General features: G+C 44.6%; 1 protein-coding gene and 1 long non-coding RNA gene across 3 annotated transcripts in view; both read left to right on the plus strand.

The window, feature by feature from the left end:
• Window positions 1–15,562, plus strand: part of PIGZ (phosphatidylinositol glycan anchor biosynthesis class Z (Gwada blood group)) — a 139,192-nt gene extending 123,630 nt beyond the window's left edge. For both annotated transcript variants that reach the window (XM_078666487.1, XM_078666486.1), the window contains exon 3: window positions 12,390–15,562. In XM_078666487.1, the coding sequence (XP_078522613.1) occupies window positions 12,390–14,029 (1,640 nt within the window). In that variant the 3' untranslated portion in view covers window positions 14,030–15,562. The remainder of the gene's footprint in view (window positions 1–12,389) is intronic.
• A 1,390-nt stretch (window positions 15,563–16,952) lies between these two features.
• LOC144791049 (uncharacterized) lies at window positions 16,953–25,339 on the plus strand. The gene is made up of 2 exons (XR_013602284.1): window positions 16,953–17,791; window positions 22,486–25,339. It is a non-coding gene; the product is annotated as an uncharacterized LOC144791049 (long non-coding RNA).
• Window positions 25,340–25,736: the final 397 nt, after the last annotated feature.

Raw genomic sequence — 25,736 nt, forward strand, 5'->3', positions numbered from 1 at the left:
GTATCCTTCACTTTTCTGACAGAGTAACTCATCTGCCAAAGTCTAAAACTGGACCTTAGTTTCTATTGCCATGTCCTGCAGTTGGGCAACAGCAGATTACTCAGTGAATCCCTAAACAGTTCAAAAGCCCAACTTGCTTGGTTGGAGCAGTTTCCCTCCTCAGAGTGTTTTTTGGAAAAGGCACCTTTTGCCTTCTTCCCATAATGCAGTGGGGTGCCCACTGCCTACATGCAGCTGGCCATATACAATGTTACAATGTTCTGGGGCTTTTTTTGGAAGGATGACATATTACCCACAGAGAGTTCCTGGAGACATAACAGGGGAAAGGGAGAAGGTGACAATGAGTTGTTCCTGTTGTTCCTGTTGTCCTCCATCTTGCAACAGTTTGCGATTAGCTTAGAGTAGCTCTAGTAGCAGATCCACCAATGGTGACTGTATGCACATGTTGCAATGTTCACATTCACTATTGCAGAGTAATGCACATACTGTTCATTAACAGTTCAAACATACAAAAAACATGAAAGGACCCCCTTCTACCCTTCGCCACTAGACCTATTTCAAATAAAAGCCAGGTGGTCATCACCCCTGGGTGGAGGAAGTGCACCTTACATCCTACAAATACTGCCCCAAGTCAGGGTTGGTGCAGCCTAGTTAGAGAGGGCTGCCTTTTGAGCTGACAAGGAGGGGGTGGGCAAGGAAGAGACTTCCCATCTCCAGGCACATAAAATAGTATCCATGAGGAGCACCAAATATGCAGATTAAGGTATCGAAGGCACCAACTGGACAAAGATAGAATCTTACAGGGACAGAAGGAAAGGTGGCGAGATGTGCAGATGCAGAATGGTTCTTGGTTTGTTTACAGAATCATTGATGGTCTTGGTCTCAGTAACCTTGGCTATTAGTAGCTGCCAATTTCCTGTTAGACTGCTGTAATAGGTTCTACTTCCCTATTCACAGAGCTTCTGACAAATGGCTCCACTGCTCACAGTACATGGTTCAGTGCAACTACTATTCCAAAGCACCAAAGGATACATCTAGCACTCATGAGTTACATGATCAGCAAGGCAATGCAAGATGACGTGGTCTTAGGACATGAGTGCCTGCAATTTAAACAGAGTATGACCAGAATAACTGCAGTGTGCACAGAAAGCGTTGTGTCCCCCAGCACCTCTTCTGGTTTGGGCATAAATATGTGACTGACCTTGCGTTACGGGTTTGACAAGTTATTTTTAACTAGCGGTAGGGTGATGTCTTGATTAGTGGCGGCTGGCAAGTCCCTAATGATGGTAGGACATTAAAAAAGAAGAATCAAATTAACACAACTTACTTGCGAGCACAACACAGTGCCCGCCTCTTCCTTGATGGTCTTCTGTCCTCGAGGCAGATAGGCAGGCTCCAAAGTCCCTTCACCAATCCTAGTGCTGCTCTCCCCAGCATAAGAGCCATGCTAGGATTGATGGGAGTGGCCTCCCTCGGCACTCTACAGCTCTCTGGAGGCTTTGGCTTTCTCTAACCTATCTGTCTTAAGACAGCTGGGTTAGAGAGACTTAAAGTATGCATGTGTGGCTGGCAGTCAAAAGATGGCCGGCCAAAAAGACATGCGCACTTTAAACTGAAAGTGCCCTCCTCTCTCTGCTGCTGTCCTGACCCTCTGTTCGGGACGGGGCGAAGAAAAATAAAATGGTAATGATTTAACTTCATTTCCCTTTTATTTTTCTCTCTGGGGCATTTAAGTGGGAGACACTCCTCCGCTCAAACGGAGGAGCCGTCCCTGGCCCATGCTCATATTATTAAGTTTGTGCTCATGGGAAAGCTACTGACCAGCTAATCTGTTACTTATTGATTTAATTTGAAAGTCAAGCAGGGAGTTTTCAAATCTACTTAATGTTTAGAATGGATTGCGCTCGCTGTCATAGCCACCAAAGCAGGTGGCAAGGACATTAGGTTGTGTGTAGATCTTAAGGACCTCAACTTAGGTACATGGGTGGACAGACACCCTTCCTGAGATTCACAAAATGTTTAGGCTGATATGAAAAGGAAGCTGTTTCAGCGTTATTTGAATAATCATCCTCATATCAGTAGGTTGAAGACCACCTTGAATTTAGCTCGCTTAGTATGTTCATAAGGCCTACTGGAGGATATATAGATGTTCCTCAGGATGCCGTCTCAGATGGCTTCCGCTGCTGAGGCGTTCCTGCAAATAATCAGCATATTTTGAAAGGCCATCCTGCTTTTAGGGTGATATCTTGGTTTACGGCGTGTCTGAGCAGTGCCACTATGTCACTTTCAGAGATCGAGGGATGAATCTTATCTAGAATATGCAATTTCTTATGATACAGATTTGCTCAGGATCGATCTAACGGAGGTGGTAATGAAAGCTCCTTCTTCTGTGAACAAATATGAATTGAAGTCGTGCTTAGGACTACCTGAATTATACTCAATTTTTACTAGGAATTTTGCTGATAAGTTGGAATCAATGCAAATATTACTAAAGTAGTGAGTGCAATACAATTGGATGGTTTTGTATCCTTCTGCGCTCTGAGGGGATTGGAGATAAACTTAGCAAAGACGAAGTTTATGATCTTCCATCCCCTGTAGCGAACTCGCCCTAACCCGGTATTAAATGGCGACCCGCTTGAAAGGGTGAGAACTTTTGTATACTTGGGGGTTACCCTGACTGAAGATTTCGGTTGGGGCCCTCAGATATCCAAATCCGCTTTGAGGTTGGCGCAGATCGGAGGGGGCGTTGGCAAGTTCTATAGAGCAACCTTGTTTAAGCCAGTTGCCCCTGCCCTTGAGATCTATGGGGTGCAAGCTAGACCAGCTGTGATGTATGGTGCAGAACTCTGGGGCCATAAGAACACACCAAGCCTTCTTAAGGTGGAACAGGCCTTTATGCGGAACTTGATAGGCCTTCCCCAGAGCACCCCGCTCACACCCCTGAGACTCGACCTAGGCCTAGAGCCTATCTCAGAACTGTTAGCCACCCGTCCTCTTCTGTATTGGAGAAGGCTCTGGACAGTGCCTGAGCTTGAGGACTATAGAGCTGAGTTTGCTGCAGTCTGGGGCCACCTAAAGACCAAGAATATTCCCTGGCTAACCCACATCAAGGCCCTTGTATATCAAATTGGTATGCCCCAACTATGGGAGACCCCGAAGGTGAGCTGCTCGAGAGTGAAGAGATTGGAGCTATTGGCCTCTTTGAGACATTATAACCTAAGCCTTTTGTATAGCTCGACTACGCTGGGCAGTCTGTCTGCAGAGTTTCTGCAGGTAAAACTTGTGTCTAAGAGGGAGGAGTTTTTGGACTTAATACAGCCTCCCCTCGCAGGAAAACTTTACACACAATTAAGACATGGTTGTCTACCTATTGGGGCATTTACTTGCAAATGGAATGGACGAGAAGAGGGAATCTGCCCAGTCTGTAACAACACCAAAGAGGATACTGTCCACGTCTTATTCTTCTGCCCAGCCTACAGTACAATAAGGAGATGCTGGTTGGCACCGCTAGGCAGAAACCTTGGTTTAAGACAATGTGCTCAAGCTGCTAGAATTTTACGATACAATACCTCCCCCTCTATTGTGTTTGCGGTATCCCGTTTTTTATATGGTATGTGGCGCAGAAGGCTCACTTTAATGAATTGCAACAATTTGTGATTAACTGGGATGTTTTGATACCATTACCTTGATATCTTACTGTTTAATAACTTTTTAACCATGTATTTTATAATTACTTACGTATTTTATTCCGTGTATGTATATATTTTATTTGTGCTTTTATGGTCTACGACCGCAATAAAGTTATCAAGAGAGAGAGAGCAATACAATTTAAGTGAGTTGAGCCAGATTTCAAATGCCCCTTCACTAGGTAACTTTCATGTTGAAAGGAAAACTATTATAGCCACTTGTGCCAGTACCAAATGCTTAGGAGCAACCGTAATTCAAGTGTTTGGGGGGGAAACAATGTATGGTTTTGTTCCATTCCAATTTTTCATGGCATCTGAATGCAACTATTCCATAGTTGAAAGAGAGGATGTAGCTTGCTGTGCATCTATTAATTTATTTTATATAGAGAACCAATCACAAGCCTCTTACACATTTGCCATTAAGGGATCAGAGCGTACCAGGCCCATGATAGCCAGGTGATTTTGGGGGCTACAAGACTATAACTTTAGAGTCGAGTACTTACCAGGCTCCCGTAACCAAGTGACAGATTGTCTATGCTGTTGCCTTTGCGCATTTACTGTTGTGAGGAGGAAAAGTTGGGATAGTTGCTGATTTCTGTGGATATGACATGACTGTACATAAAAGAGTGAGAAGAGGGAAAGAGTGGGGATCTGGTGATAAAGGTGATAAGAGAAAAGATGCAGGGGGTGGTGTGTAATTTAAGCTACCTTCTTGAGGTAGTCAGTGGTTACTGGGAGGTCTGAGAGGAGTCGAGTGTGATTGGAAACAAAATGTTTATAGGAAGTCAACTGATTCTTCCTATTAATCTATTAGACAACATAGTTGATTTAGCACATGACAGCTATTTAGGCATAAGACTTGCCAAAAACAAAGCTAGATTCCAGTGCTAGTGGCCAGCAATGGATTTGATGGTGATTAAAACTAAAATTGTTAGGAGAACCTTGCTTTTGCCCATTATAGTTTGGATAAACCATGGATAAAATTAGACCTTGACATTAATAGTGCAATAAATCATGTAGGTTACAATGGGAAGTACATCTTGGTGCATGTGGACTATCACTCACGATGGATAGTGACAAGAGCTGTAAAGAACACCACCATGTCTGTAGTGTTTGATTTCTTCCAAGACACCTGTTTGACCGAAGGCATTCTGGAAACACGAGTAGTGTCTGATAGAGTGACCACCACCGAAACTGATGTAGCTGCATTGCAGTCTGATGTCAAGTCCCTTAGTGCCACTGTCGTCGAATTAAAAAGGCAAGTAATAAAGATCAATGAGAGGGCGCAGGATTCAAAAGGGAGATCACGGAGAAGTAACTTACGCTTTGTTGGAGTTCCCAAAAAGGCAGAGGGCCCCTCCACTGAGCTCTTCCTGGAGTAGTGGCTCACCAGAGTGATTGCTCCTAAGAAATTCTCAAAGGTTTTTTTAACATTGAGCGTGCACAGAGGGCACTTGTCCCGCCCCCCTGACCGGGAGCACCGCCAAGGGCCATTATTGCGAAACTGTTAAACTATAGAGATAGAGACTTCCTGCTGCAGCTTTCCCGCAATAGCGGTCAATTTCTTTTTGAGGGACACTCCAGCTCAATATACCAGGATCATACCCAACGTGTGCAAGATAAAAGAAAATCCTACATTGTGGTTAAAAGAAGATTGTGCGAGTTGAGCTTGTAATACAGCCTTCTGTTTCCCGCGAAACTAAGGGTTGAACATGGAGGACACACGCTCTTCTTTTATTCGGCGAGGGACGCCACAGACTGGCTGGACACTAAGGGACCAGGGGGTCGAAACCTGGTTCCTTCCACAGAGTCTTCTGGGAGCCATACAGGGTCCAGGATACTGCAAGATAGTCAGCGATCTCAAAGACAGCAACAGGCGGAGGCACGAAGGGACCCCAGTCGGATTAAAGTGCTACAGGATGGCACCTTGCATGCGTCTGACACAGAGACGGTCCTGGAATCTATTCTAATGACACAGGACCCAGAAACGGACATTGATGATCATGGGAGTGAGCAGGAATGATGGTGCCTTGAATTGAAGAGATTGAGAGAGCAGATAAGAGTTACGATTGGTGGACGCACACAAGTGTATCTACATTAAGGATGGAATTATTGGTTCATAAGGGTTAAAAGAAACTTCCTGATGAGAACTTTTCATAATAATGTTTTTTTTTAAAAAGGGCCACAGCAGGGCGGCGACTCCCCCATCAGAGTTAGGCCCAGTGAGGGACGCTTAGGAGCAATCTTGCTCCTTGTCGGGTCGGTTCTCTAGCACAGCACTCAGAGTTTCAGAGCCGTGGCTCTCCATGATATGGACTAACAGACATTTTGTGGGTAGGGGGGGAGAGTGGTTTGGGGCGGTACGTGTCGAACTTTGCACTGGTTTTACTGCTATTGGCCCAACTCATGTGACTGCCCAGGGGGAGTGAAGGGGAAGGGGATTGTTCTGTTTATAATATTTTCATGTTTCGGGGATGTTTCATATGGTCATGGGACAGATATGATGTTGGATTTAGTACTGGGGGGCGAGGAAAAGGGTTAAACGGGGAGGATGCAGTATGCGATATTTGGACATACGATCTTATAATCATGACGTCACAAACAGTGAAAGTCCTTAGCTGGAATATAAGGGGTATGGTGGGGCTGGTGAAAAGACGCAGAGTTTAAACCTTTCTGAAACAGTATAAAGTGGGGATCGCAGGTTTGCAGGATACACATGTATGAGGAGGCACTATTGCAAGTATCCTTAAAATATGGAGAGGGCAGTTATATGCTACCTCTTATTCAGGATTTGCTCGGGGAGTGATGAATTGGTAGCCCCGGGAGTAACATTCCACCACATGAGTCATGTGTTGGACGTCAAAGGACGATATATTATTTTCCATGGGAAATGGGAGGGCAGGGAGCTGTGTATTATTAGGGTGTATGCCCCAAATGTAGATTGCCCTGACTTTTCCCCCTCCATTGTCAAAGCAGTAACCCCATATTTGGGGGCCGAGATTGTCCTTCTTGGGGATTTTAATTGCGTCTTCAATGCACAGTTAGATAAAGAACCCCCCTGGGCTCACACTAAACCATGCATGTTACCGTCTCTGGAGTTACTGCTACAGTGTATGCAGCTCAGAGATGAGTGGAGGGCTAGGAACCCAACGACAAAAGCGTTATCTTGTTACACCCCGGCGACAAATGCACTTAGCTGCATCAACCACTGTTGTCTCACGCCTGAGTTGTCGGCAGACACGGAGGGTATCTCATACCTCCCCAGAACTATTTCGGATCATGCTCCGCTGTTGCTCACTTTGAAAAATGTCCGGGGCTGTCCCAATATACCGCTTTGGAGGCTCAGGGTGGAGGCATTATCAGATCGAACTTACGCTGCTGTGGTCTCAGAGACTCTACAAAATTATTTCTGGGAAAACTGGGGGTCTGCTTCTCACAGAGTTACTGAGTGGGAGGCCATGAAGGTAGTTATAAGAGGAGTGTGTATGAAGACCACATATGGTGAGAGGCAACAACTAGAAAGGGACATTGCAAAGCTTGAGCGTCAATTACACAGTCTAGAGGGCACTATACGAGAGACACTGGAACATCTGGCCGAGTGGACCAAGACCCATGGGGAGCTCATGGATGCTTAGGCCAGGTTGGATACATTTACATATACTTCGTATAGACAGAGGCTACATATGCAGGGGGATAGATCGGGGGCATTGCTTAGGAGATTAATTAAAACTGAAAGGGAACAAATGCCCATACTGCAATTAAAAACAAGTGAGGAGACCCGACTTCAAACACAAGGGGAGATTTCAAAGGAATTTGCATCTTACCTGGAATCTACTTGTACAGGGGCCCAGAGGACTGATTTGGGGGCATTGCAGCAGGTTCTGGAGGGTGTTCCTCTCCCGAAATTAGAATAAACAGAAGAGGAGACCCTCGGGCACCAATTTCACGAGAGGAAATAATAGCATCCATACGGCGTTTGAAGCTGGAGAAATGTCCGGGCGGAGATGGGCTCCCGGCAGAGTTTTACCAGAGATATGCCCCCCTATTGATAGATCACATCTGAGATGTATTTAACAAAGCCATGGATAAGAAAACTCCGCCAAATACTATGTCGGAGGCAGTTGTATCTGTGATCCTTAAACCAGACAGGGATCCCCTGCTAACGAGTTCTTATAGACCAATATCACTTCTCAATGTAGACAAAATACTTTGTGGGATACTGGCAGCCCGGTTACTGCCTTATATGTGTCAAGTGATTCACCCGGATCAAGCCGGGTTTATCCCTAACCACAATACCACACACAATTCACGTCAACTGGCACACGTCTGACATGGCCGAGTCTAGAGTCAGAGGAATGGGCGCTGTGCCTACTGGACATTCGACAGGCGTTTGACTTGGTGGAGTGGGATCATATGTGGGCAGTGTTGGCTGAGATGGGTGTGGTATATATATATATATATATATATATATATATATAGTACACCGACCGTGCATGTGCGGGGACAAGTCTCGGAGAGATTTTTGCCCTGAAGCAAGGTACTCGGCAGGGGTGCCCCCTGTCTCTGCTCCTATTTGCCATAGCAATGGAGCCGCTGGGTATTATGTTACGAACGAAAATGGAGGGTTGGGGGATATGTCTGGGGAAAGCACTTCATGTGGTCTCTATGTATGCCGATGACACACTGGTTTACCTGTGTCAAACGGTAGAGGCAGTTCCCGTGCTCATTGACGACGCGTGTGGTCTGGCTTGTGACTTAATCCAGGAAAATCCAAATTGTTTCCCTTGGGGGCAATAATTGGAAAATCTGAGAACGATTTGCCTAAACTAGGAATGAGATGGGTTCTGGAGGGGTTACAATATTTGGGGATCACACAGACAAATACAAGCACTGCTTATCTCGCCGATAATATAGGGATGAGAATAGACGGGGTTAAGAGTTCCCTGTAAATGGTCCCACAGAAATCTTTCTTACAGTTAGACAGTCTGGTCATAGAGTTGCTGTGGGGTCCAAAACGGAAGAGGGTAAAGCTGAGCACTCTGCAAAGGTGGTTGGAGATGGGGGTGCTGGAAGTCCCTCGTTTGAATTTGTATTACATGATCGCACAATTACAACATGCGGTGCACTGGTTTGACGAGCAAGACAACTGGTAGAAGTGGTGTATCCCTCACGGAACTGTTTATGATGGGGTCGGGGTCCCGGGATCTTTTCCCTATGTCATACGTCACGTTGCGTCAATATGGGAAACCGCGGTACAGAAAGTAGTCCGAAAGGCGCCGTATGCCCCTGAGACTCCACTGTGGGTGGTGGCTCCCATCAAACGGATAGAACAAGTAATGAACGTTGTTAAATGAGGAGAGTGGCTGCCTTTTGATAGGGAACTTATACACTGCAGAGCAGTTCATAACCAGAGAGGAAGCAAATTATATTTTTCAGTTGGGCAGGAGGCAGTATTTACAGCATGCTAAGATCTCAGCAGTGGTTAGAGAGTTGTGGCCATCGTTTCCACAAGAGCCGCAGGTCACATCAGTGCTCCAGACAATAACCACCCTAGCAGTGGGACGAAGACTGATCTCACACATATATAGAGCATTGCGGGAAGATGTCCCCTCTGCTCCTCTATGGGTGCAGACCAAATGGGATGAGGAGTAGGCAAGCACCTTACAGAGACATAGTGGCAGAGTATGTATGTGGGGGTCAAACAAATAAGCTCTAATGCATGTTTCAAATTAATCCAATATAATGTGGTACGCGAGACATATCTCACTCCCCGAATACTGCATGAAATATACCCGGAGCAAGCGGATATATGTCCCAGATGTCAGAGCTCGGATGCACATTTTATACACATGTTATGCGACTGCCCTGAACTGGCACCTTACTGGAGTGAGATCATAGAGATTTTGCAGGCTGTTACGGGATAGACTATACCAGCCACTATTAAGGAGGTGGTGTTGGGCCTACTACCCGCACCTAAAACTAGGAAACTCACTAAGAGATTTATACAATTGGGGTTGGTTCTAGCAAAACGGCAAATCGCAATCCACTGGCTAAGTCCAGATCCACCCCAGTACAGAAAAAGGATTAAGGATATGTTAGAATGGGCCACTGCAGAATCTGTAAGGATGAAAAAGGTACGGAGGGATGATAAGCTCGAAGATGATATGAAGGCCTGGTGCTTACTGATCACTGATTTAACCAAGGAAAAAGGGGAAGATCCCTCAGTGGGAGGGCAAGCTTCCCCTCACACAGGCCCGTCGCACAGTAGGGAATAACACAGACAACGAACATACATGACTGAATAGCTGGTCTTCAAACCCCGTATTTGAATATTGATACCCATGACCATAGGGGCGGGGAGGGATGGGGCGGGGAGGGTATTACGTTTACAATTAATGTTAAGTTTAAAGGGATGAAGTGGTATCGACATAGAAGATATATGCTTTTTTCTTTTCTTTCAAGCTGAAGTAGTAATAGTGACAACAGCCTATGTTGCCAAACTATGTATCCAGATTGATTGACATCAGGTTCATAGCAGCAAATGTACTATGCTTGTTTTGGAAACGTAATGTTGTCATGAAAATGTCAATAAAAACATTTTTTTTTTAAATATATATATATCCATTTCTAGGAAGGTATTTATGCTCTACCATTTTCCAAAAATGCATATGCAACTACATATGCAAGACTTATCTGTGGTTCAAGTAACCTATCACTGGCCATTCCTTTCATGTTACGCAGTTCCATTTGAAATGGCATATTTCTCGTTAAAGTCTTCCCTTACAGGCCCAGACAGCAACATTCATAAACCATCTTCTTTAGAGCTGACTTAATTTGATAGAGTGGAACATTTCAGGCTACCAAATTAGTTTTGAAGCTCTTATCAGGTATCATCTGCTCCTAAAATTCCTAGAGGCTATCAAACAGTCTGAGACTTTAGGGTGGGTCTGTGGAACTTGTCTGGATATCATTAGAGCACCCACGGAGGTGCAAAATGATGTTTACTGCCATTTATTTTTTAGGTAAAGGGCGTTTCGTCTATGAACCTTTGCAGCCTCAAAGTTATGGCAAGTCCTAAACTTTTTTAGGGAGTCTCAGTAGGTGCCCATGCTTATCTGAAGATTTAAGGTTTTAGAACGTTTGTGAACTAAACAATTTATTAAGGGATCAAGTTTGGTTCTCAATCTTTTGATTAATTGGCCTGAAAATGAATTGTTGTAATTGAATCAAATTTCTGATTGGTGCTGGTTTATGGTGTTTGTGGTATATGTTGTTAACAGCATGTGTGGCTGTGTCCTCTATTTCTTTTCCACATGACACCAAGATCCATTGGTTGGTGGTGATGGTTTTCAGTAAAACAGTCAAGTGGGAAGTCTACTCTAGCATGATCAACTGATTTTAATTTAGAGTTGGTATTTGAGGGGTATTGTTAGACAAAACATGCCTCACACATCTAACACTGCACAGATATGCCAGGTACTTGGATATTACTCTAGCCACAAACGTATACCCCAAACAACACCACACTTCAACGAACAACAGAACACAATAACAAGTCCTACCATTGAGTCATTAAAGTCCAAATAGAGCAGCGGATGGATATTGTGGCTCAACAATACCATCCACTACACACTCAGATACTAAAATAAGGCCAATGTGCAAGCCGCCGCATAACCAAGACTAAACGTATCATAGCAGGATATCTGTTTACTACCACCAAAACCTTATAATCCATTACACTATCAGTGATAAAGTATATCTACTACAAATAATGAGAGAGCCTGAAGTACATTGATGCTTACAACTCAAAACTAGAGTTCCATCAGTGATGAAATTCTTGAAACCGGGGTGCAGGAACACCATTAGTTTTGCAGCACTAACTAAAGGCAGCATACTCACTATATACATATGTATAACAAATTAGGTGCAGATTTACAAGAACCGTATGATACATTTGCGCCGCCGTTGCGTCACTTTTGTGACGCAGCGGCAGCACAAATCCAGCGCCTTGCTGTGGGGTATTTAAACCGTGACGCATCTGGGAGATGCTTCATGTTGTAAAGCCCTGCGCCACATCTGGGCGTTCCGGCACGGGGGGGGGCGTTCCGGTGCAGGAACGTCTGGAAAAGTGGCTGAGTGATATCTACAAGATTTGACTCAGTCACTTTTATGGCCATGCTGCGTCACAACCCTGCGCCTGCTTGAAGGAGGCATAAGGATTGACGCAGCATGTTAGGCATAGGGGCACCCCGAGCCTTGCTGGAGCTGTGTCGCACTTGCGACTCCAGCAATGCGTCGCTTTTCTGCCGGGGGATGCGACAAGCATCTGCCCATCCATGCGCCATGGAGCGCCGCATTGTAAATTCAGCGCATCAGTGGTGGCGCAGGGGTGGTTTGGCGTGTCACAACTGTTCTGTCGCAACACTGCTGATCAGCAGAGATGCGCCAGAAGTTGTCAATCTGCCCCACAATATCTAGACCTCTGCATTTGGGTGCTGGTAAGGTTTAGTGACCTTTAATAACTAAGCAACCAGTAGATGTGGTGGGAACAAACAGGTCATGTTGGGTGGTACTTTAGAGAAACTATACTCTTCCTAATCAATTTGTTGCTCTCCAATTAGTCACCTACGTGGACTTTTAAATAAAATGTGTTTATTTTTGTTTCACTTTCCTAATTCTCCTTCTCTCATTTATTTTTTAAAGGTGATATTTTAGACCTGCAGGTCTATCGCCCTTGGGAGTTCCTCTCCAACTTTCCCTGCAGAACAGCGCTTTTCCCGTTAATGACGTCTGGTGCCACGTTCTGGATAATGAAGTCTTTGACACATGTGGGCTTCCTGAATAGCTTCATCAACAGTTACAGCCTTCTGGTGCTTCCAAGGCTATGCTTGACGTTGTTTTCCTTCATTCTTGACTACAGCGTGTATCAGGTTGCGCCCGTCTGGGGGGTGGATCGATGGAAGGCCATGGTCCTTCTTGCTGGATCATACGTTACTCTAGTTTTCTATACTAGAACCTTCAGCAATGTGATCGAGGGGGTTCTGTTTGCCCTGCTTCTGATGCTGGTTTCATTGGAAGCTCCTAAAACTAGTTCAGCAAGAAAATCCATTCCCAATAAAACTAATTACAGCAGTCAAATTGGAATCATCTTGGTTGCTGGATGCTTCAACAGACCAACTTTCCTGGCTTTTGCTGTCATTCCGGTACTGTACTGGGCTGCCAAAAATACAATCACGTCCTGCCGTTCTACAACAATCACCTTGCAAGTGCTAAAATGTGTGCCAGCTGCTACTGCTACTGCCCTTATTTTCATTGTAGTAGACACAGTATATTTTATCCATGAGGGTCCCGTGGACCATTCGTCGTTGGACAAAGTCAACCAGCCACAAAGCTTTAAACTATGGCCACAAAACCTAGTATTCACTCCGTTCAATTTTCTAAAATATAACGTAATTCCCCATAATCTTGCACAACATGGCTCTCACTCTCGAAGTACTCATTTTGTAATCAATGGAGCGATGCTTTTTGGAGTCCTCCATTTATCAGCTGCTGTTGCTGCCAGTAAAGTACTAAGGAGAGGTGTATGCAGGATATTAGAAAGAAAGCACTCGAAGGCAAGGGATGCCCTCCCACTGTTCCGCCATGTTCTGCTCTTGTTTTATTTTGTACCTTTGGCCCTTCTTTCCCTCTTTCCCCATCAGGAACCACGATTCCTCATTCCCCTGATCTTACCACTAGTCCTGTGGAGTGCACCTGAAAGCCAAAAAATACAGTGGAAATCAATCATTGTACTATTCAATTTACTGGGGGCCATTGTGTTTGGCTGCTTGCATCAGGGTGGATTAATACCATGCCTGTCCCAATTAGAACATGTCATTCATACAAAGGAGTCCCTAAATAACCCTTCACATTACACGCTGCTGTTTACACACACCTACATGCCGCCAAGGTACCTACTCAACATAAAGAACCAGGAGACATCGGTGGATGTCATTGACATGGCTGGAACAGAAGAAAAGCAATTTTGTCAGAAAGTGGGAAACATTGCAGGAGATATGTCCTCTAGAAATACAGAAACCCCACAGGACAGAATCCATCATTTGTACATCATAACTCCAGGGACCTTCAAGCCAGCACTTGAAAACTGTGGATTTGTTGTTAAAAATGAAACTCTGTTTTTTCCTCATTTGTCCATGGAAGATCCGCCACACATCTCTGTGCTCTTCAGTGACAAGTGGTTGAGTCAGCTTGGGCTGTACATCCTTCAGTTAGAATTGCACGCCTTGCCCGTGGATAAAGTCAATTCACATAGGCTGCAGCAGCCGGATCAACCATTCCAATAGAGCAGTCTACAACGTGGCCATGTTGGAAGAAGCACCATTGTAGATCTGGTTCTATCCCAAGGTTCTGCCAACGAGGCAGGGACCATGCAAATGTTTTAGGATACCCACTGACTCCTAAAAGATTTTGTATAAATGAATATATTTCCTATAGATAGCTGAAATCTCTGGCCTGGCTCTGGCCCTTTTGGACATACCAAGGTCTTGCTCTGGAAAAAAAGACAATAAGCAGTTTTAATCGTGGATATCAACAAGAAAGTATCAAAAAAGAACTTCTCATATGGCCTTTGAATTTTTTGTTGTGATGTACAATAATGTAAGATTTCTGTAGAGCACTTAAAGCCTGATTCTCAGCAGACTAAACCAAAGATGCTGTGCAGGTCTCACAAAAGCCAGATTGATTACCCAAACATAGCTCTCTGCCGTTATTTCGCCCCACTGCAGACACAGAAATGTCACACTAAGATATTATATTTCAGTTTTTGTTGGGGAGGTCTCTAGATCATGGTTATGCAAGACAAGGTATTGGTGTTTAATTTGTAAAAAAAAAAAAAAAAAGTGCCAGGGCTCTAGTCAGCAGGCCACTGTCTCTTGCCCTACCCATTGCTGCTGTCAATTACAGTAACCAAATAACTAATAAGTCACACTCCTACAAGTGTTACAATTCTGACAATTTCAGGACCCCCAAAGATAAGAGAATGGATTTGGTAGCAGGTATTAGTCATTCTTAATGTATATTGAATTAATAAACAGCAGTTCTTGTGCTCATCTCTGTATTAAAAAACAGCACCACCATGTTGCAGACTGTCACAGGTACAGGTGCTGACAATTAAGTGCTGACGCCGGGCACTGGAAACCACCATCTCAAATTAAGCACTGGAATACAAGTAAGGAAATCCTGCTGTCATGGTTAGTACATGACTAGCTGAGCAGGTTCATGTATGTACCTGGCCTCCCCATTCCTTCAGTGCCATACGATCCAAATGTCATCCCTACTCCCATCACTTTAGAAGACGTTTGTAAAATAAATACTCATAGGGTAGAAACATGTCTCCTGGTCATTCAAACCCCATCCTCTGGGACAAAATATTGTCTAGTGACCAGGGGTGGGGTTGTAAACCAGCCGGTGCATTTTCATCTGGTGAGCAGGGTTAGGCCGGTGCGACCGGCTGCGTTTAGAAATCAATAATGGGTTTAAAAGTTCCTGCTGCAGAGTTCCTTGTTTGGCCAGAAAAAAGCACAAGAAGAGTGTTGAGACAAGAGTCTGCAACTGTCACTACAAGTGGCTGGCTGGTTTGGTGATGGTACAAAGAAACCAGGAAGTGCACCACTCTACACTTCCTGTTAGGGAAAACCCCAAAGACAAGAGCAAAAAAAGTGGAATCAGCACACATCAATTTAGATTATTGATAAAAGTTCAAGTGAAATCAAGGGTCCATGATGATTTGAAGAAATTTGCAAGGTCCAATATTTGTCTTTGTATTAAAAAATATTTTCTTTATTAATCAACTATCATTAAAATCCAATATTCACATATTTCATTGAGCCATTTAGCCAACACGTTTTGTCCCATAGGAGACTTCTTAGGGGCTCTAAGTTGTGTTCTTTCCAAAATCCAATACTAATCAAAAGGACTTTTGCAAAAGTAGTTAAAGTTGTAATGTCACTGTTGGACTTGGCCCTTTTGGCAGGTTCACCCCTGAACTTTTTGCCTTTTAATATGACATAATGGTAGTGATTTCTGGTCTCTGCGCACTTTGGCACTGTGGGCCAGTGTGAAGTGCGTGCGCTCTCTGAGTGCGTGTGGTGAGATTGGCCTGCCCTCCCATAGGAATGCATGGGGATATGTGTGTCCATGGTAATTCCTGATGTGAGAGGAGTGCAGGGGCGAGTTTGGTAATTGCAAACTCGTGAGATTAAATGCTGCGCTATGGTGTGCGCAGATTTATTGTGACTAGTGGAGAAGTGCCACTTTTAGAAGTTGGCATTTCTGTGTACAGTGTCTGCCTGCCTGATGTGAATTGTATGTCTGGCTTGTGATTGACAGGGGCTGGCTGGTGTGCTTGGCTCCAGGAGCCAGGATGGGTCTGCCCGGTGGTGAATAGGGAGATCTGCATGCAAATGGGAGGGAGGAGTTGCACCTGGGACCTGAATAGGTCTGGGCCTTCCCTCCACAATGCTGGCTCCACCCCCTGTGGTGCGTCTGATGTCCCTGGCCTGTCCTGTGAATAGAAGAAGAGGAGCTGAGCAAAACAAAGTGCTCAGGTGCTCCCAAACAAGTTGCATCTGGTTTTCCCTAAAGCCTGTGCTAGGTGACAAAGGAAATTACTGTATAAAAGAAGGGATTGTGACCCCATGTAAATGTTCTTGTTTGCTACTTGAAACTACCAGGGGCGTGCTGCTGCTAGGGCCCAGGGGAAGGCTTGCTTACCTGGGCCCTGCCCTGCCCCTGGATACCTGGAGGACTTCTCTTTGGGACCCTTCTGCCCTCTTCCCCTGTGAGGACCTTGTTGCTAGAGAGGGACTTTTTGGATTTTGTGCCCCCCAGCGCCTTGTGGGCGCTTTATTTTTACTTCCTAGCAGAGCGCTGTCTTTATCCCAGGGGGAAGCGCTTCTGAAGTTCACTCGCAGCGCTGGGCTGCAAATCACCTTCGGGGGCGGGCCCCGACGTAGGGATTCCCCAGCACTTTTGGACCTAATGCGGATGCCCACCCCGCTTATTAGAGCGTTTTGCGGGTGCCCACCCCGCTGAGGTATTATAGTATTCGAGTGTGCCTATCCCTCATTTCTGCCACGATATCCCCGCCGCAGCCGACAGCAAACAGGAATTCAGCACCGTAGTGCCTGACGGCGGGCAGGACTTCCGGTTTCAAAAGGAAGTCCCGCGCCCACCGCCACAAGAGGAGGAGAGAAGCTGCCCGGGAGAAGAATGGCGCCTGCCGGTGCGGGGCTCCCATGTTTAAGGGAGAGCCCCGCAGGCGCCACCCAGTACAGCCCAAAGGCGGAGGGTGCACGAGGCACATTGCCGGTGCCTGCCCCCACCGCGGGCGAAGTGAAGAAAACGCTGCAGACGGAGCAGAGTCCCCAGAGAGCAGCCCAGTCAGTTGAGAAAGTCTGGGGGGCTCCGTGGGGGCTAATGTTGGTGCCTGATAAAGGCACAGTGCCAGTGTTGCATTCAGATCGGCCCCGGATGGCAGTGGGCTGCTCCGAAGTTGATAATACACTTCCTGGGAGCCCCCGTGGTTCCCACAATGCTCGGGGCCAAGTTCTGCTTTGGCCCTGAGTTATTTAAAGTCCCTGTGAGGGGCTTGGGGCCTCATTTGTTCCACAGAGCCCCGTAGGCCTTCCCTGCTTTTGGCCTCATTTCTCTTAGAGCCTAGATGGCTCCAACGTGGGGCATAATTGTTTAAGGGCCACAGAGGGCCCCTGCCTCATTTTTCATTTGATTATCTACAGCTGCCCAGCAAGTAGTGGGCAGCTGCACAGTTTAGGCGCAATTCTTAAGAGAGTCCCTGAGAGGGACAGAAGTGGCACAGAGGTGCGAGGCCTTCCAACGCTGCGCAACACTTAGTGCCAGCTGCATCGTTTAGGCCCCCATGTTATTGTTCTCAGCTGTCCAGCAAGTAGTGGGCAGCTGCAACGTTTAGGTTTTGCGCAGTGGTGCACCCTTGACTTTCGCTGCTTAGTCAGCAGCCCTGTCTTTGGGACATAGGGCGTTTGAGCCCCCCCCCGCCTATTGGAGATGGCCAGTTGGCCAGGGGATGAGTACATTGATAGGGTACTGACTAGGAATTTGAGAAGGACTTGCACAGCTGGGTAAATCCAAAATTAACCCCTTTTAACGGTCTGTGGCGTGCTTCCAGAGATGACGCTGTCTGTGCCTGCCAGCGTGAACAACAGAAGACTACTACACAGCTTCCTCAACTTGGAGGAAGACTCCCCGGTGCACAGCACTCAAATGACTGCAAAGTCTTAAAGTTTAAGCATAGTTCATCAACAAGTTAAATTCACGAATTTGAAAGGTTCCTCATGTTTTAATCCACACTCATTAGCTTCATGAGTAGTTCATCAATGCTTGAAAATAGGTTTTGTAAACATAATCCAAGTAAAAATATCATCCAACATTAACAGTCCCAATGCATTTCGGGCTGATGACTAGCCCTTCTCCAGGGGAATGCTCTACAACATAAAAGGAAACATCATACTGTCACTGAGTAGTTCATAAACATCATACTATCACTATAAGATTCCTAAAGACGCCATGCTATGCAGTTACATCAACAGGTGTTTAGTGAAAATGTACCATCATGCTAAAAAAATATAACCAAGTGAAAAAATCTAGGAGGTGATGTCGGTTCACAAACTAAGGGAGTGTGAGTGAGTTAGTAGCGCGGGAAAATTCACAAACACGAATAATACGCAATATCGCAATGATAACAAAACAGCGATCACCTAAAATCATGTGCTCAATAATGTGCGGAACATAGTTCCATGTGCCCAACAAACGATAAACAATGCGCCTCTGCTCGCACTACTCACGGGGATGATCACATCCGTGTAACAACAAGATCGTCAAAACCTGTAGAAACGTGAAACCGCATATGAAACACACACGGTAAACGTGCATGAACGCTACACTGTTACGGTAGTCCTCGGTGGAGGTACTTACAATTATTTGAATCCATGGACTCCCTTGTTCAGCGACCAGCTAGAAACCTGTTGCCATCAGTGTATCAGTGAGATTAATAAACGTGCCGCGTGTAAATTAGTCATAGATAAAGGACTAAAGAATGGTGAAAAGACCAGCGCCATGTTGAAAGAGTCAAAAAGTGCAGAAGCGGCTAAACAAACAAACAGTGGGTGAAACTGAAACTTCATGTTAAACCATAATGCTAAACAAAACAAAAACGCACAGGACCCAAGTATAATCCCACATATAATGAACTCACAAACATGTAGAAATGCAATCAAACCTTCACGATGGTCACTAAAAATCTATACATGATGGCGTATATCTGAAGATAGTAACATAAAAATAGCAGATGATGCACAGTCTATAGGTAGCACAGGAATTCCATCCTGTCATTTAATCCGTGTGGCTGCATCGTCGCCAAGAAGCGGATCCAAAAGTTCTCTCTTTTCAATAACGTATTTTTGTTGTTGTGTGTGAGTGTCACTTGCTCCAATATTAGATATTTCAATTGGGCTACTGTATGTTTTTGTTGCAGAAAATGTGCAGCTACTGTTGATTTGATGTTCCCAGTTCTTATGTTGCTTGTATGCTCCAATAACCGCACTCGTATTTTTCTTTCAGTGTGACCAACATAGCACTTCCCACAGGGACACTTCAACAAGTAAATTACGTTAGCAGAATTGCAGGTGGCGTTGACTCGCAGTTTGATCGGGTGACCCTTCATGGGATGATTAGTGACATTACCTTGTATGCAATTGTTACAATTGCTACAATTGTAGCAAGGTCTGAGACCCTTAAACACTTCTGGTTTGATCTGTTCTCTGGGTTTAGACAAAATCTCTTTTAGATTGCGTCCCCTTGTGTAGGCAAACAAAGGTGGCTGTGCGAAGGCGCCCTGAAAATCAGGTTCCAGACTGAGTAGAGACCAATGTTTGGAGATGATATTTCTGAATTGATTGCTAATGACAGTATACTTGGAGACTACCACCATCCGAGTGTTTTCAGTTTTGGGTTTGACTTGCAGAAGATCATCTCTCTTCATGTTCCCACACCGGGCAACTGCCTTATCCAATGATTGTTGAGGATAACCACGTGCTTTGAACCTTTCCACCATGTTAGACATTTCTTCTTTGCATAAATTGTCAGATGATACAATGCGTTTGACACGCAACAACTGAGAGAGAGGTAAATTTTGTTTCAACCCAGGTCGATGGAAACTCTGGTAATGTAGAATCGAGTTGCGATCGGTGGGCTTACGAAATATGGTTGTGGTCACCTTTCCTGCTTGTCGTTCAATCTTCACATCTAAGAAGTGAATGCACTCTCTATCAAGGGTCCAAGTAAATTGTACTCGATCATTAACTCCATTCCATGATTTCAAAAAATCAATGAGAGCGTTATCTGTTCCTGCCCATAGGATAAAAATGTCATCAATAAATCTCAAATAAAGCTTGCCACCCTCTTGCCATGATGGTTGTGACAATATATGTGATTCTTCAAAGGATTTCATGAATATATTAGCGTACGACGGTGCCGCACAATTTCCCATGGCGGTTCCGCATAACTGATTAAACCATTTGTCAAACACCGTAAAATAACTGTGGTATAAAGTAAATACCATCAATTCCATGAGTAATACCTGCATGTCAGCATCCAGATTCGAGTTGGATAGTTCGTGCTCCACGGCCGTTATCCCTAGGTCATGAGGTATAGAAGTGTACAGTGAACAGACGTCCACTGTACACAATACCAACTCTTGGTCATCCAGCGAATCTATGGGTTGTTTCAATTTGACCAAAAAATCTGTGGTGTCTCGAACATGTGATCTGGTATTCAAAACAAATGGTTGAAAATATCTGTCCAAAAACTTGCCGATCGTTTCGTGAATGCTCCCTTTAGTGGAAACAATTGGTCGTAACGGTGGTCTCGTGGGGTGCTTGTGCACCTTCGGCAACATATATAGCACAGGCGGTTTAGGATTGTTTGGTGTCAGGTAACGTCTAACTCGATCAGTGATCGTTCCATTGTCAAAAGCCTGGTTGATGATTTTAATCAGGATAGAAACAAATTCATTAGTGGGATCATTTGATAGCTATGCATAAGTGTTAGGATCCAGTGTATGAGCTTCAACTTGCTCTTCATAATAAGAAGCGTCCATGATAACAAGGGCGCCCCCCTTATCAGCAGTTTGACACACTATGGATGGATTGTTCGCAATTTTTTGCAGAATGTTCTTCTCCTTTTTGGTCAGGTTATCTTGCTTACTCCTAGATTGAAAGGGCAGTGTGGCAATGTCTCTTTTCACCAGGTTTTCGAACATGTCAATGATCTTATGGCTCACCGGAGCCATGAAAGTACTGTGGGGGCGAAGCCCTCGTAACATATTATCCTCTTGCATGGGTGTAGTCACTACATTTTGAAAATAGTGGCGTAACCGAATGTTGCGAACAAGCTTAAAGGTACTGAGCTCTAATTCCAAGGTGTTAGTTCTGGTGGTTGGTACAAAGGACTGACCTTTCTGCAAAATGCGTGTTTCCTCATCATTCAACTGTGTAACAGAGATGTTAATCACCAAATTATCCTGATCAATTATTTCCGACGGTTGCCCTTTTTGGCTTTGGGTTGCTCTTTTTCTACCTCTGCGGGTTTTTCCCCGCCTGGGTCGGTGGGTTGATCTTGGCCCTGCTCTAAAAAATGAACCGCAGTGTTAGAAGTGCTAGGTTGTTGTTGCTCAGCACGAGAGGATGGTCTAGCAGATGTTTGTGCTCTGGTGTCACCATCGGATGAGGAAGTTTCATTTTCAGAGTAAGGATTATAAGGGCGATTGGGGCATCGGCGGGCATACACTTCTGCCCAAGTGTATACCTCGCCGAGCTTGTAATCGATGGTATCCCTTTTGTATTTCCGAAATTTGCGTTCCTGTGTCTCACGAGTATGTTTTTCCAGTTGAACATTAACATCCTCCAACATTTTAACCAGATTGGCAGCTTCCATGGCATTGTCCAGCTCAGTGCGTACGTTTTTTATTTCCTGGGCTAGATCTTCAAGTGTTTTAGAAAGTTCCTCTATAATGAGAAAAATCAAGTCAAGCGAGCATTTGTTGAGGATGGCGAACCATCTCTCAACAAACCTCACATTGTTTTTGCACAATAATGGTTTGAGGGGTACCCGTAGGCCCCTAGGGATCCACTGGGCTCGGTGATACCGCACGAGTGTGCAAGCATGAAGTTTCTGATTGGATTCCTTCTTGAGTAGGTAGAGCAATTGTTTGATGTTACTCTCTACACTGCGGGTGTCGGCTACGGAGACTACTTCCTCCTGGATCATTCCATAGATTTTATCTGCGTCACCCGCCGTGAAGGCGAAAGTGTCAGCCTTGAGTTCAGTCATATTGGATACCAAATCATAATTCATTTTCTTCAAAATAGCATGCTAAGTCCTGGGGACAGAAAATAGTGAACTGACTAGGAATTTGAGAATGACTTGCACAGCTGGATAAATCCATAATTAACCCCTGTTAACGGTTTGTGGCGTGCTTCGAGAGATGACGCTGTCTGTGCCTGCCAGCGTGAACAACAGAAGACTACTACACAGCTTCCTCAACTTGGAGGAAGACTCCCCGGTGCACAGCACTCAAATGACTGCAAAGTTTTAAAGTTTAACTTAATTTAACTTTTTGATGAACTATGCTTAAACTTTAAGACTTTGCAGTCATTTGAGTGCTGTGCACCGCGGAGTCTTCCTCCAAGTTGAGGAAGCTGTGTAGTAGTCTTACATTGATAGGGTACCAGGCCCTAATGTGTTTTGTGTGCTAACTATGCTTTGGGTGCTAGGAAATGTATTGTGTATAGTATGTTTCACATACCCTCTTTGATGCCTCTAAATATGGTTTATGATTATGAGGTTGTTTTACCTATTTTGGGTTGTGTTAGTGAGATTATACTTCACTGTGTGATTTACGCCCCTATTGTGATTTATACTTAGGTGGTTAGGGTCTAAAGTACTTAGACTAGTGGGATACTGTGCACAATGTAGTTTATGTCACAGACTGATGCAAAGTACCGTGATTACCAGTGTTTACTGGTTGTACGTTTTAGGACCTATTTTTCTTTTACCAATTTATCTATTTTACTTTTACCAAGTTCACCTTGTGATGGTTCTGACAGTCGTCCATGTGCCCCAGTCAGGTGTACATAATCCCTTGTAAATATTGCCCCGTGCTAGTTGGCACAGTGTACATTATGTGTTTACTATTCTGTGTTTTGCGAATACAAAGGCTATTTTTGATATAACCTTGTGTGGAGTTCCTTTTGTAGTGTGCCTGGGATGTTGTTGCTGTTGTGTGTGTGCGCAAATGTTTTACACATGGCTTCCGGGATAAGCCTGACTGCTCGTGCCAAGCTACCAAGGGCGTGAGCAGGGGTTATCTTTGGAGTGTAACTCCCTTGCCCTAACTAGAGTGGTGGTCTTTGCCTGGCTTTGGCGCAAGCCTTAGCCAACGAGAGATCCCATTTCTAACAGTCACACTATTAATCTTAAAATGACGATGGTGAAGTAAGCATCATCAATGAGTGGCAAGGTGGCCAGCAGCAGTGTGCTCAGCGTATATTCGCAAAACGAATGAATATTGGTCAACCGTTTTCAGGTAACAATTACAAGATAACGCTGGTGATTAATGTTCCTGCTGGAGAGAGATCAGAGTTTTGTCTAGTGGCAAATTTGACTCAAAATACAGTAGCGCAGAGGGTTAACCGTGCCAGCTGTAAAGAAAGTGCACCATGCAGATTACAGTAGCTCAGTACATTAATGCTTTTGTCACAGACATCCTTTTGTTGCTTGCAGTTCATAAGTCACAATCCTAATATAACACAGTAAGCTATGAACTGCCATGAAAGAGATGCATGCAAACTGCAAGATATAGGTTAGAATGTTATGATTTTTCCCCAGGTTGTAATGCTCCTAATGTTGCTAAAAAGGGTGTTTTGGTTATCGATACATTTCTATTAGTAAAACCAACCTCAAAAAGTGTGTTACGATTAAATCCTGAGCTGGTGCTTCTCCAGACTAAACACTATTAAACTATAAAGCCTAGCCGTATGAATGACATGTGACTCCTACACCTTGTAATCCTCTTTGTGTTATGTAACATTTCCAATGCACTGATTTTCACATGTATGATTTATTGTGTCTGCATAATATGTGTGTGACATAAAGTACGTTGACACCCTGCACTGGTATGAGTAGCACTATAACACAAATTAAATACATGCGAGCTAGGGGCAATGGGAGGATAATGGGCACAGTTAGAGGTTGGTAGTGAAGGAATCTGTGAATAAGCAGGTCATTGGGGGTGAGAGGGGGCTCCAACAAAGTTTATCACACCAGGTCCCACCATTGCTCTGGGTGTGTTACCCCTCCATTTAATTTGAGACACGACTAATGCACTAACTAGGCAAATCACAAACTTACAGTTTCCAGGGAATTGCACAAAAACACATGCCGATATTTACGAGGCAGGAGTCCTTTTGACCCCTGAATATCTGTAATGCTGGGATGGAGGCCTGTGGGGGACAGCACAATACTGACTGCCCTCCCTGATTGGGCAACCACCTTTCACAAGATGAAAGCCGTCCCAGTGGTTCTGAGCCATAATTGTTGCTAAAAGTCATTGATGTATTACATACCGACTCGCAAGGAAATGGGGGTACTCAGTACATGCCCTATCCTTTGCAATATGGTATGGGTCACATCATGTACTTTGTGATCAGAAAAGTAATTTTAACTCACAAAGTTCACTTTGTAATGCACCGCTTTGTGGTATCCTGTATGGCATGACACAGAGTCTAACATTATGCAAATCACCTTCATCGCCTGCTCACAGCAGCAACAATTGAAGAACCTAGAACTTTAATAATATTCTAACAACTTATAAAATCCTCCAACACGCGCAATCTCCCTTCTTTGTTGCTACTTCTCAGAGATAAGTACATCTCCTACCAACTACTTTGTTGTTAGCACTGCATGCCAATTGAGATATTTAACCATACAGATACCACCACCCTAGTCCCTAACTATAATACCCTTCCTCGCGCACCTCTAAAGTATTGCAAATTAACATTTATATTAATTTTGTTTATTTTAACTTGGGGAAGGTGGGTGGTGCCTTTTGAGATCAGCCACTTTAAATCATTAGCTCGGGCCAGAGGTCTTCCCACCCCGCACCGAGCCCACGCAATGTCTTTTTCGGCCCTTTAAGGCTGAAAACAATCTTTTACCCAGTGCGTCTGTCTCCCCTTCGAGATCGATCTTGCACTTGACTTAGGCCTTCGGAAATAAATAAAGGCTGCATCTGTTGCTACTGCAACGGGACTTCATTGTAAACAACCCACAAGCCGGACTCAGCAACCTCAGACCCACTTGCGGAAATGAATACCCCAAGGCCAACGAGTGCGAGAGCAACAAACGTCAAACACTGTGTTGCGCGCCTCGCCGGCCTTAATAATAATATCGTTAAATAACAATCCTTACGAGTCAGTCCCAGTGGCGACTAATAAATGGATCTCCCTCACTCGTGCAACCCGTAAGCATCGCATGCTACACAACCCCAAAAAAAAAGAAAATGGGAGATAGATCCCAACATAAAAATAAAGAAAGGACTTTAGGGAGAAAAGCCCAGAGAGACATACGTCAGCCATTTTAAGAGATGGTGGCATAATGTTAAAAATACTACAACTGCGATTTGGATAGCTTGGCAAACCAACTGAACTCAGGCAGTTGTATTCAAACCAACTGATATCAGCTGCTTCCTCGCATAGAGCCCGACAACACTGATACTCATTTACCTGTCATCATGTCCCTTGACCCCTCAGTAAGCACCATGGAGGATAAGATGGAAGGGCTGATACATAAAGCTATAAATAAAGTAATTTGGTCATTAGACAACACATTCAATACAAAATTGGAGGCTCTCTCCCAAAAAGGCTAGCCAACTGCCAGCACAAGACATCCTGAAGGGGC

This window comes from Lissotriton helveticus, chromosome 11, assembly GCF_964261635.1.
Source record: "Lissotriton helveticus chromosome 11, aLisHel1.1, whole genome shotgun sequence".
Taxonomy (NCBI): Eukaryota; Metazoa; Chordata; class Amphibia; order Caudata; family Salamandridae; genus Lissotriton; species Lissotriton helveticus.